This window comes from Salvelinus alpinus, chromosome 3 (genome assembly GCF_045679555.1).
Source record: "Salvelinus alpinus chromosome 3, SLU_Salpinus.1, whole genome shotgun sequence".
Classification (NCBI taxonomy): domain Eukaryota; kingdom Metazoa; phylum Chordata; class Actinopteri; order Salmoniformes; family Salmonidae; genus Salvelinus; species Salvelinus alpinus.
This window is the reverse complement of record NC_092088.1, coordinates 1,681,337-1,694,226: the sequence shown is the minus strand read 5'-3', so window position 1 is coordinate 1,694,226 and position 12,890 is coordinate 1,681,337. Positions and strand designations below refer to the sequence as shown.

The window sequence follows — 12,890 nt, the reverse complement described above, 5'->3', positions numbered from 1 at the left end:
CTCCTCTCCTCTCCTCTCCTCTCCTCTCCTCTCCTCTCCTCTCCTCTCCTCTCCTCTCCTCTCCTCCCCCCTCCCCCGGCCAGGTCTTACCCGTTGTATCCAGGCGGTTGAGACCAGGTTCCACTTCCACAGGGTCCCGGGTCACTAGACGACGACTGGTTGCTAGGGGAACTGCGGTAGTGCTGGTCTCCCTTATTACACATGGTCACCTGAGGGTTCTCACAGTCAGCCCTATAGACACACAACATATAGAATCTATATATTATATACTGTTATATATTATGACATTATAGTAGTGCTGCTCTCCCTTATTACACATGGTCACCTGAGGGTTCTCACAGTCAGCGCTATAGACAGACAACATATATAGTAGAAGCTGTTATACACATCTGTTAAACAACTCTCTGTCTGTCTGTTTACTGACAGTCAGATGTTTTTGCTACTGTAGACCACACTCTACTCTTAAATACCGTAAAACTTCAATTAAACGCAGAATCTCAAATAGCTGACAGTCTCTTTTCATTGCACGGCACACATATTAGCAAATTAGTGCGTTTCAAATAAACACCAGGTCTAAATGAATAGTTTACGAGGTTACCATGAATTTCATTACAGGGTTAATTAATTTTTTTACCTTTATTTAACTAGGCAAGTCAGTTCAGAACACATTCTTACTTCCAATGACGGCCTACCAAAAGACAAAAGGCCTCGTGCGGGGACGGGGGCTGGGATAAAAAATATATATATCGGACAAAATACACATCACGACAAGAGATATCTAAGACAACAACACAGCAAGGTGGCAACACAACATAACAACAACATGGTAGCAACACAACATGACAACATGGTAGCAACACAACATGACAACATGGTAGCAACACAACATGACAACACCATGGTAGCAACACAACATGACAACAACATGGTAGCAACACAACATGACAACAACATGGTAGCAACACAACATGACAACAACATGGTAGCAACACAACATGACAACAACATGGTAACAACACAACATGATAACAACATGGTAACAACACATGACAACACAACATGGTAGAAACACAACATGGTAGCAACACAACATGGCAGCAGCACAAAACATGGTACAAACATTATTGGGCACAGACAACAACACAAAGGGCAAGAAGGTAGAGACAACAATACATCACTCAGAGCAGCCACAACTGTCAGTAAGAGTGTCCATGATTGAGTCTTAGAATGAAGAGATGGAGATAAAACTGTCCAGTTTGAGTGTTTGTTGCAGCTCGTTCCAGTCGCTAGCTGCAGAGAACTGAAAAGACGACGGACCCAGGGATGTGTGTGGTTTGGGGACCTTTAACAGAATGGGACTGGCAGACCCAGGGATGTGTGTGCTTGTATGTTTGACTAGTTACATTAAATAATTCAGTAACGACTCAAAAAAATTACAACAATCATCCGTTTTTATTCGCCAGTAAGAAACTGCTAGCTAACTGGCTGCTAACAGCTGAGAACTGCTAGCTAACGGGCTGCTAACAGCTGAGAACTGCTAGCTAACTGGCTGCTAACAGCTGAGAACTGCTAGCTAACTGGCTGCTAACAGCTGAGAACTGCTAGCTAACTGGCTGCTAACAGCTGAGAACTGCTAGCTAACTGGCTGCTAACAGATGAGAACTGCTAGCTAACTGGCTGCTAACAGCTGGGAACTGCTAGCTAACTGGCTTCGGGAGTACAGACCCCCAGCGATTAACTGATCGCCCTCGAGTGGCAAAAGTAAAAACTGCCGGAAACGCACAGTTAAAGAAAAATAATTATTCTGTCAACGAAAGTAATCAATTTTTTTTATAGAGGCATACTAACACAAAAGAAACGCGACAGTGTGTAAACGATAACACATTAGTGATGGAAATTAAGAAATTGATTAAAATGCTGGAATTAAAATATGTATACATGATCTCTTCCCTGGAGTAAGAAACTAACTAACTAACGCTAATATCTTGAGAAATGTACAGTGGTTCAGTACACAGTGAACCGAGAAGTCTGAAGGGGTCAAGAGCCAGAGGGAATCATAATCACTGTCACACTGCATGGCTGCTCAGGACAGCTCTTATGTAAAACCATCAGACAGACAGACAGACAGACAGACAGACAGACAGACAGACAGACAGACAGACAGACAGACAGACAGACAGACATACAGACAGACAGACAGACAGACAGACAGACAGACAGACAGACAGACAGACAGACAGACAGACAGACAGACAGACAGACAGACAGACAGACAGACAGACAGACAGACAGACAGACAGACAGTAGAGTTACATATTTTCACTCTCTCCAAGGGCAGTCATTATATAACAGGAGAGTGTATTATGCTGTCATTCTTTATAGACCTTCAAAATGTCAATTTACCCCGAGGATGGTCCTCTTGACTGTTGCTGGCTGCACAGAGCTGTCACAGAGCTGTCAGCCAGCCAGCCAGACAGCCAACCAGTCAGCCAACCAGCCAGTCAGCCAGCCAGTCAGCCAGCCAGCCAGTCAGACAACCAGCCAGCCAGCCAGTCAGCCAGCCAGCCAGCCAATTAGCCAGTCAGCCAGCCAGTCAGCCACTCAGCCAGCCAGTCAGCCAGCCAGCCAGTCAGCCAGCCAGCCAGCCAGTCAGTCAGACAGACAACCAGTCAGCCAGCCAGCCTGTCGGCCAGCCGGTCAGCCAGTCAGCCAACCAGCCAGCCAGTCAGCCAACCAGCCAGTCAGCCAGCCAGTCAGCCAGCCAGTCAGCCAGCCAGCCAACTAGCCAGTCAACCAGCCAGCCAGTCGGCCAGCCAGTCAGCCAGCCAGTCAGTCAGACAGACAACCAGTCAGCCAGCCAGCCAGCCAGCCAGTCAGCCAGCCAGCCAGCCAGCCAGTCAGCCAGCCAGCCAGCCAGCCAGCCAACCAGCCAGTCAGCCAGCCAGCCAGCCAGCCAGCCAGCCAGCCAGTCAGCCAACTAGCCAGTCAGCCAGCCAGCCAGCCACCCAGTCAGCCAGCCAGCCAGTCGGCCAGCCAGTCAGCCAACCAGTCAGCCAACCAGCCAGTCGGCCAGCCAGTCAGCCAACCAGCCAGTCAGCCAGGCGTACAGTATGGAGCAGGACCATTGTAGGACTACTGTATGGAGCAGGACCATTGTAGGACTACTGTATGGAGCAGGACCGTTGTAGGACTACTGTATGGAGCAGGACCATTGTAGGACTACTGTATGGAGCAGGACCATTGTAGGACTACAGTATGGAGCAGGACCATTGTAGGACTACTGTATGGAGCAGGACCATTGTAGGACTACAGTATGGAGCAGGACCATTGTAGGACTACTGTATGGAGCAGGACCATTGTAGGACTACTGTATGGAGCAGGACCATTGTAGGACTACTGTATGGAGCAGGACCATTGTAGGACTACTGTATGGAGCAGGACCATTGTAGGACTACTGTATGGAGCAGGACCATTGTAGGACTACAGTATGGAGCAGGACCATTGTAGGACTACTGTATGGAGCAGGACCATTGTAGGACTACTGTATGGAGCAGGACCATTGTAGGACTACTGTATGGAGCAGGACCATTGTAGGACTACTGTATGGAGCAGGACCATTGTAGGACTACTGTATGGAGCAGGACCATTGTAGGACTACTGTATGGAGCAGGACCATTGTAGGACTACAGTATGGAGCAGGACCATTGTAGGACTACTGTATGGAGCAGGACCATTGTAGGACTACTGTATGGAGCAGGACCATTGTAGGACTACTGTATGGAGCAGGACCATTGTAGGACTACAGTATGGAGCAGGACCATTGTAGGACTACTGTATGGAGCAGGACCATTGTAGGACTACTGTATGGAGCAGGACCATTGTAGGACTACTGTATGGAGCAGGACCATTGTAGGACTACTGTATGGAGCAGGACCATTGTAGGACTACAGTATGGAGCAGGACCATTGTAGGACTACAGTATGGTCACAACTTCTAGATTTGTTTTTGTGCCGCTGTGCGTTCTGTTGCTAACCTTACTTTGATACCTGCCAACTTTACGTTTTTTACTTTATAATTACCGTTTTATATTTTACATTTTTCCCTCGCTCAACTTTTTTCATTCAAGTTTTCACCCCGGACGCTTTATCTGGACATGGTTCTGCAGGACCTCCACCAGCCGAAGCTAAGTAGTAACATTAACATGATGCCTTCTAATTGCAGTCGATGTACTCATAATATACAGGAGAACGATCGCCTTATGGCGAGGATAGCTGTGCTGCAAGCCCAGCTTCAGATGCCATCGTTAGGCAGGGTCATTTCAGTGTAGGAAAGGAAGAAACAGCGTCTGTGCCACCAGTAAGTACAGATAGTAACGTTAGTATAAATCCCCTCGCACAGTCCCCACAGCCGGACAACTTTCTCATGGCTTCTGGAGGGAAATGCTGTTGGAATGCTCAACCGGTGTCGCTCATTCAGCCGACAGAAACTTTCAACCGGTTTTCCCCATTAAGCAACGAGTCGGAGTCAGAGGCCGAGCCTTCTCTGGTCTCTCCTCCTCCCGTTACGGGGTCTGAAACGCCGAAGCCTCCCACCATTAGCTCTGACAAATTGAAAGAGTATAGGGATATTGTTATCCACGTCAGCACCAACAATGTTAGGATGAAACTCAGAGGTCACCAAGCGCAACAAGCCTCAGCGTGTAAATCAGCTAGAACGATGTGTCGGCATCGAGTAGTTTTCTCTGGCCCCCTCCCAGTTAGGGGGAGTGATGAGCTCTACAGCAGAGTCTCACAACTCAATCGCTGGTTGACAACTGTTTTCTGCCCCTCCCAAAATATGGAATTTGTAGATAATTGGCCCTCTTTCTGAGTCTAATCATTAGAAAGCAAATGACGGACTCCTCTTTAAATCTGCGTATTCCTCCAAAGCTCAGTCGTCCTGAGTCTGCACAACTCTGCCTGGACCTAGGATCAAGGGAGAAACTCAAGTGTTTTAGTACTATATCTCTTCACACATTGATGTATATAGTCATGGCCTCTAAACCTTCAAGCTGCATACTGGATCCTATTCCAACTAAACTACTGAAAGAGCTGCTTCCTGTGCTTGGCCCTCCTATGTTGAACATAATAAATGGCTCCCTATCCTCCGGATATGTACCAAACTCACTAAAAGTGGCAGTAATAAAGCCTCTCTTGAAAAAGCCAAACCTTGACCCAGAAAATATATAAAAAATATCAGCCTATATCGAATTTCCATTCCTCTCATGGAGAGCACTGTACAAGCCACCGTTACTAAAGGGGACTGGTGATATGTAATGGAGGGTGATGATGTCAAGGTAACCACCGTTACTAAAGGGGGCTGGTGATATGTAATGGAGGGTGATGATGACAAGGTAACCACCGTTACTAAAGGGGACTGGTGATATGTAATGGAGGGTGATGATGACAAGGTAACCACCGTTACTAAAGGGGACTGGTGATATGTAATGGAGGGTGATGATGACAAGGTAACCACCGTTACTAAAGGGGACTGGTGATATGTAATGGAGGGTGATGATGACAAGGTAACCACCGTTACTAAAGGGGACTGGTGATATGTAATGGAGGGTGATGATGACAAGGTAACCACCGTTACTAAAGGGGGCTGGTGATATGTAATGGAGGGTGATGATGACAAGGTAACCACCGTTACTAAAGGGGACTGGTGATATGTAATGGATGGTGTTGATGACAAGGTAACCACCGTTACTAAAGGGGACTGGTGATATGTAATGGAGGGTGATGATGACAAGGTAACCACCGTTACTAAAGGGGGCTGGTGATATGTAATGGAGGGTGATGATGACAAGGTAACCACCGTTACTAAAGGGGACTGGTGATATGTAATGGATGGTGTTGATGACAAGGTAAAGCCAGCATGGAGAGCACTGTACAAGGAGATTTTCAATAACAATGTTTTATGGAGTTATTGGCATGACGTAACAATGTACATGTTGCCAAAGCTTACTTTGGATAATTACAATATGAAAATAATAAGAATCAAATTTGTCAACAGGACAACAGTAACAACAATAACCAAGGGTCAGAATATCCATACATTGAACAACAGTAATAAGTATACAGTAGAGGACATGTGCAGGTTGGTTGGTCTGTCAGACACTGTCCCTCATCTTATGGCAGGAAGCAATGTAGTGCGCTGCCAACCCACAGCTCTCTGTGTCCTCCCCCAACAGGACTGGTAGCCTACTCTTATCAGAGAGGTCTTTGTTTATCCTGATTGATTGGATGTTCTGGTCCTGAGGCTTCAGTGTGTTAGTAGAACAGGTTTGTGAACTCAGCCCCAGGACCAGCTGGATGAGGGGACTCTTTTCTTTGCTCAGCTCTTGGCATTGCAGGGCTTGGTAATGATATGAGAGGGGGTCACTGTATTTTAGATGTTTCCAAAACTTAATTGCTGTATTTTGAGTTTTTATTATTAGTGGATATTGGCCTAATTCTGCCCTGCATGCATTGTTTGTAGTTTTCCTCTGGACATGTAGGAGAATCTTACAGAACTCTGCATGCAGGGTTTCAATGGGGTGTTTGTCCCATTGGGTGAAATCTTGTTTTGCAAGTGAACCCCACACCTCGCTGCCATAAAGTGCAATTGGTTCAATGACATATTCAATTTGTTTTAGCCACATTTTAAGGTAATTGAATTTGAATTTGTTTTTTAATGGTGTAGATCTCTCTCTCTCTCTCTCTCTCTCTCTCTCTCTCTCTCTCTCTCTCTCTCTCTCTCTCTCTCTCCCCTTTTCTCTCTCTCCCCTTCTCTCTCTCTCTCTCTCTCTCTCTCTCTCTCTCTCTCTCTCTCTCTCCCTCGTTTTATCTGTCTCTCTCTACCCTTCTCTCTCTCTCTCTCTCTCTCTATTTCTTTCTGTGTCTCCATATTCTCCATCCCTTTCTGCATAATAATGTGTATTATGGCCAGAGGAAAACAAGAGAAGAGAACAGTGTTCCCTCCTGGTTTCATGTATAATTAGCAGCCCTGTCAGAGTCTCGGTCTGTCACATCCTTTCTCCTCTCCCTCTTGGAGAGGAGAAAGGATGGAGAAGAGAGGGGAGGGAAAGATGGAGAAGAGAGGGGAGGGAAACAGAGAGGGGGGATGGATTGATAGATATAACTACCTGCCGTCCCGGGTGGTGACTGGGGGGGGGGGGGGGGGGCATTACAGAATTAGGGAGAGGATGTTGTCATTATTCCTGTACGGTACGGGGGGGGGGGGGCATTACAGAATTAGGGAGAGGATGTTGTCATTATTCCTGTACGGTACGGGGGGGGGGGGGGCATTACAGAATTAGGGAGAGGATGTTGTCATTATTCCTGTACGGTACGAGGGGGGGGCATTACAGAATTAGGGAGAGGAAGTTGTCATTATTCCTGTTTGGTACAAAGAAAAAGTTATCATCACCACAGGAGGATTCATTATATGAACAAATTACTGTGAAGGGAGGGAGGGAGGGAGGGGGAGGGGAGGGGAGGGAGGGAGGGGAAATACCTGCTGCGATAATTGGACTCAAAAGGTAAATAAAAAAGCAGTAATATCTGAGTATTATTTAAATGAGTGTGAAAAAACTAGGATTATAGTGTGTAGTGTGTGTTATAGTGTGTAGTGTGTGTTATAGTGTGTAGTGTGTGTTATAGTGTGTAGTGTGTGTTATAGTGTGTAGTGTGTGTTATAGTGTGTAGTGTGTGTAGTGTGTTATAGTGTGTAGTGTGTGTTATAGTGTGTAGTGTGTGTTATAGTGTGTAGTGTGTGTTATAGTGTGTAGTGTGTGTTATAGTGTGTAGTGTGTGTTATAGTGTGTAGTGTGTGTTATAGTGTGTAGTGTGTGTTATAGTGTGTAGTGTGTGTTATAGTGTGTAGTGTGTGTAGTGTGTGTTATAGTGTGTAGTGTGTGTAGTGTGTGTTATAGTGTGTAGTGTGTTATAGTGTGTAGTGTGTGTAGTGTGTGTTATAGTGTGTAGTGTGTGTTATAGTGTGTAGTGTGTGTTATAGTGTGTAGTGTGTGTAGTGTGTGTTATAGTGTGTAGTGTGTGTTATAGTGTGTAGTGTGTGTTATAGTGTGTAGTGTGTGTTATAGTGTGTAGTGTGTGTTATAGTGTGTAGTGTGTGTTATAGTGTGTAGTGTGTGTTATAGTGTGTGTTATAGTGTGTAGTGTGTGTTATAGTGTGTAGTGTGTGTTATAGTGTGTAGTATGTGTAGTGTGTGTTATAGTGTGTAGTGTGTGTTATAGTGTGTAGTGTGTGTAGTGTGTGTTATAGTGTGTAGTGTGTGTTATAGTGTGTAGTGTGTGTAGTGTGTGTTATAGTGTGTAGTGTGTGTTATAGTGTGTAGTGTGTGTTATAGTGTGTTGTGTGTTATAGTGTGTAGTGTGTGTAGTGTGTGTTATAGTGTGTAGTGTGTGTTATAGTGTGTAGTGTGTGTAGTGTGTGTTATAGTGTGTAGTGTGTGTTATAGTGTGTAGTGTGTGTTATAGTGTGTAGTGTGTGTTATAGTGTGTAGTGTGTGTTATAGTGTGTAGTGTGTGTTGCCTCTCTTCTCAATCTGAATTGTCAGAAACTCCCTGAATATCCAGAACGGGTTCATCATCAGCTAATATCATTAATATGAATAGAGTTTGATTTGAATGAAAGGAGAAGGAGAAGAAAAGAGGTACATGAGAGCGAGAGATGGAGAGAAAGAGAGAGGGAGAGAGAGGGAGAGGGAGAAAGAGAGGGAGAAAGAGAGAGAGAAAGAGGGGGAGGGAGAGATGGAGAGAAAGAGAGAGGGAGAGAAAGAGAGAGAGAGGGAGAGGGAGAGAGGGAGAGAGAGAGAGAGATAGAGAGAGAGAGAGAGAGAGAGAGAGAGAGAGAGAGAGAGAGAGAGAGAGAGAGAGAGAGAGAGAGAGAGAGAGAGAGAGAGAGAGAGAGAGAGAGAGAGAGACTATTTGACCATGGTTAGCCTTAGATAAACCTTAGAAAAACCTTGACAAAGTACAGGCTCAGTGAGCACGGCCTTGCCATTGAGAAGGGTAGACACAGGAAGACCTGGCTCCCTGTAGAGGAAAGGCTGTGCAACCACTGCAGAACCTGAGACGGAGCTGCATTTCCTGACAAAATGTCAAAAATATAAAACAATTAGAGAGTGTCATTTCCCCAAATATGAAACCCTTATTCAAGGTTTCAAAGACCTCTCTGATAAGAGTAGGCTACCAGTCCTGTTGGGGGAGGACACAGAGAGCTGTGGGTTGGCAGCGCACTACATTGCTGCCTGCCATAAGATGAGGGACAGTGTCTGACAGACCAACCAACCTGCACATGTCCTCTACTGTATACTTATTACTGTTGTTCAATGTATGGATATTCTGACCCTTGGTTATTGTTGTTACTGTTGTCCTGTTGACAAATTTGATTCTTATTATTTTCATATTGTAATTATCCAAAGTAAGTTTGGCAACATGTACATTGTTACGTCATGCCAATAACTCCATAAAACAGTGTTATTGAAAATCTCCCCAACAGCTGTAAACAGAGACTCCAGTATTTCAGAGAGGCTTTGTTCTCTCACACTCCATAAAACAGTGAACAATAGTTTCTCTTGTATTAAATACAGGACATCCGTCTCCAACATCTGAATTAATGACAGAAACTAACTGCAATGATGTCATCATCACCCTCCATTACATATCACCAGCCCCCTTTAGTAACGGTGGTTACCTTGTCATCATCACCCTCCATTACATATCACCAGCCCCCTTTAGTAACGGTGGTTACCTTGTCATCATCACCCTCCATTACATATCACCAGCCCCCTTTAGTAACGGTGGTTACCTTGTCATCATCACCCTCCATTACATATCACCAGCCCCCTTTAGTAACGGTGGTTACCTTGTCATCATCACCCTCCATTACATATCACCAGTCCCCTTTAGTAACGGTGGTTACCTTGTCATCATCACCCTCCATTACATATCACCAGTCCCCTTTAGTAACGGTGGTTACCTTGTCATCATCACCCTCCATTACATATCACCAGTCCCCTTTAGTAACGATGGTTACCTTGTCATCATCACCCTCCATTACATATCACCAGTCCCCTTTAGTAACGGTGGTTACCTTGTCATCATCACCCTCCATTACATATCACCAGTCCCCTTTAGTAACGGTGTTACCTTGTCATCATCACCCTCCATTACATATCACCAGTCCCCTTTAGTAACGGTGGTTACCTTGTCATCATCACCCTCCATTACATATCACCAGTCCCCTTTAGTAACGGTGGCTTGTACAGTGCTCTCCATGCTGGCTTTACCTTGTCATCAAGGCCCAGTTTTACCCTCCAAGGAGTGTCTTTTCTGTTTTCAATTAACCTTTTTTTAAAACCTTGACACACCCCCTATATAACTCCTTCCCATTCACCTCATCCAAACCCACCTCTTTCAACCCTCTCAAACCCATTAATAACTCCTTTCTGTCTGACTCTGGGATATTGGGAGTAATCCCTAGTCTGTCTGACTCTGGGATAGTGGGAGTAATCCCTAGTCTGTCTGATTCTGGGATATTGGGAGTAATCCCTAGTCTGTCTGATTCTGGGATATTGGGAGTAATCCCTAGTCTGTCTGACTCTGGGATATTGGGAGTAATCCCTAGTCTGTCTGACTCTGGGATAGTGGGAGTAATCCCTAGTCTGTCTAACTCTGGGATATTGGGTGTAATCCCTAGTCTGTCTGATTCTGGGATATTGGGTGTAATCGCTAGTCTGTCTGATTCTGGGATATTGGGTGTAATCCCTAGTCTGTCTAACTCTGGGATATTGGGTGCAATCCCTAGTCTGTCTAACTCTGGGATATTGGGTGTAATCCCTAGTCTGTCTAACTCTGGGATATTGGGTGTAATCCCTAGTCTGTCTAACTCTGGGATATTGGGTGTAATCCCTAGTCTGTCTGACTCTGGGATATTGGGTGTAATCCCTAGTCTGTCTAACTCTGGGATATTGGGTGTAATCCCTAGTCTGTCTAACTCTGGGATATTGGGTGTAATCCCTAGTCTGTCTAACTCTGGGATATTGGGTGTAATCCCTAGTCTGTCTAACTCTGGGATATTGGGTGTAATCCCTAGTCTGTCTGACTCTGGGATATTGGGTGTAATCCCTAGTCTGTCTAACTCTGGGATATTGGGTATAATCCCTAGTCTGTCTGACTCTGGGATATTGGGTGTAATCCCTAGTCTGTCTGAATCTGGGATATTGGGAGTAATCCCTAGTCTGTCTGACTCTGGGATAGTGGGTGTAATCCCTAGTCTGTCTGACTCTGGGATAGTGGGTGTAATCCCTAGTCTGTCTGACTCTGGGATATTGGGTATAATCCCTAGTCTGTCTGACTCTGGGATATTGGGTGTAATCCCTAGTCTGTCTGACTCTGGGATATTGGGTGGAATCCCTAGTCTGTCTGACTCTGGGATATTGGGTGGAATCCCTAGTGTATCTGACTCTGGGATATTGGGTGGAATCCCTAGTCTGTCTGACTCTGGGATATTGGGTGGAATCCCTAGTGTATCTGACTCTGGGATATTGGGAGTAATCCCTAGTCTGTCTGACACTGGGATATTGGGAGTAATCCCTAGTGTATCTGACTCTGGGATATTGGGTGTAATCCCTAGTCTGTCTGACACTGGGATATTGGGAGTAATCCCTAGTCTGTCTGACACTGGGATATTGGGAGTAATCCCTAGTCTGTCTGACTCTGGGATATTGGGTGTAATCCCTAGTCTGTCTGACTCTGGGATATTGGGTGGAATCCCTAGTGTATCTGACTCTGGGATATTGGGTGTAATCCCTAGTCTGTCTGACACTGGGATATTGGGAGTAATCCCTAGTGTATCTGACTCTGGGATATTGGGTGTAATCCCTAGTCTGTCTGACACTGGGATATTGGGAGTAATCCCTAGTCTGTCTGACAATGGGATATTGGGAGTAATCCCTAGTCTGTCTGACTCTGGGATATTGGGTGTAATCCCTAGTCTGTCTGACTCTGGGATATTGGGAGTAATCCCTAGTCTGTCTGACTCTGGGATATTGGGTTTAATCCCTAGTCTGTCTGACTCTGGGATATTGGGAGTAATCCCTAGTCTGTCTGAATCTGGGATATTGGGAGTAATCCCTAGTCTGTCTGACTCTGGGATATTGGGAGTAATCCCTAGTCTGTCTGACTCTGGGATATTGGGAGTAATCCCTAGTCTGTCTGACTCTGGGATATTGGGTGTAATCCCTAGTCTGTCTGACTCTGGGATATTGGGTGTAATCCCTAGTCTGTCTGAATCTGGGATATTGGGAGTAATCCCTAGTCTGTCTGACTCTGGGATATTGGGTGTAATCCCTAGTCTGTCTGACTCTGGGATATTGGGAGTAATCCCTAGTCTGTCTGAATCTGGGATATTGGGAGTAATCCCTAGTCTGTCTGACTCTGGGATATTGGGAGTAATCCCTAGTCTGTCTGACTCTGGGATATTGGGAGTAATCCCTAGTCTGTCTGACTCTGGGATATTTGGTGTAATCCCTAGTCTGGGAAATGGGGCATCTTCATCTTGTGCCTTTTTTCTTGTGACTGTTGAGCATAATCCACTCTTCTGCTGACAGAGTCTTCCTGCAACCTTACAGCAGTTGTCCGAGAATCCTTTCTGACCTCAACCCCAAATGTTTTGCCACGCGTCCTCCATCCATGAATGTGGGCCCAGCCATGTCCATTAACTTCTTCAGGCTGCAAGCCCGACATCGGGATCAATATGACAACAGCCTGTCCAAGTGCAGAGCGCGAAATTCAAAATCTATTTTTGTAAAATATTTAACTTTCACACATTAACAAGTCCAATAC

The 12,890-nt window shown here is 45.4% G+C and overlaps 1 protein-coding gene across 4 annotated transcripts in view; it reads right to left on the bottom strand.

The window, feature by feature from the left end:
* sipa1l2 (signal induced proliferation associated 1 like 2) overlaps positions 1 to 12,890 on the bottom strand; it is a 467,180-nt gene that overhangs the window by 76,868 nt on the left and 377,422 nt on the right. For all 4 annotated transcript variants that reach the window (XM_071391253.1, XM_071391254.1, XM_071391255.1 and 1 more), the window contains exon 14: positions 91 to 231. In XM_071391253.1, coding sequence (XP_071247354.1) covers positions 91 to 231 — 141 coding nt within the window. The remainder of the gene's footprint in view (positions 1 to 90; positions 232 to 12,890) is intronic.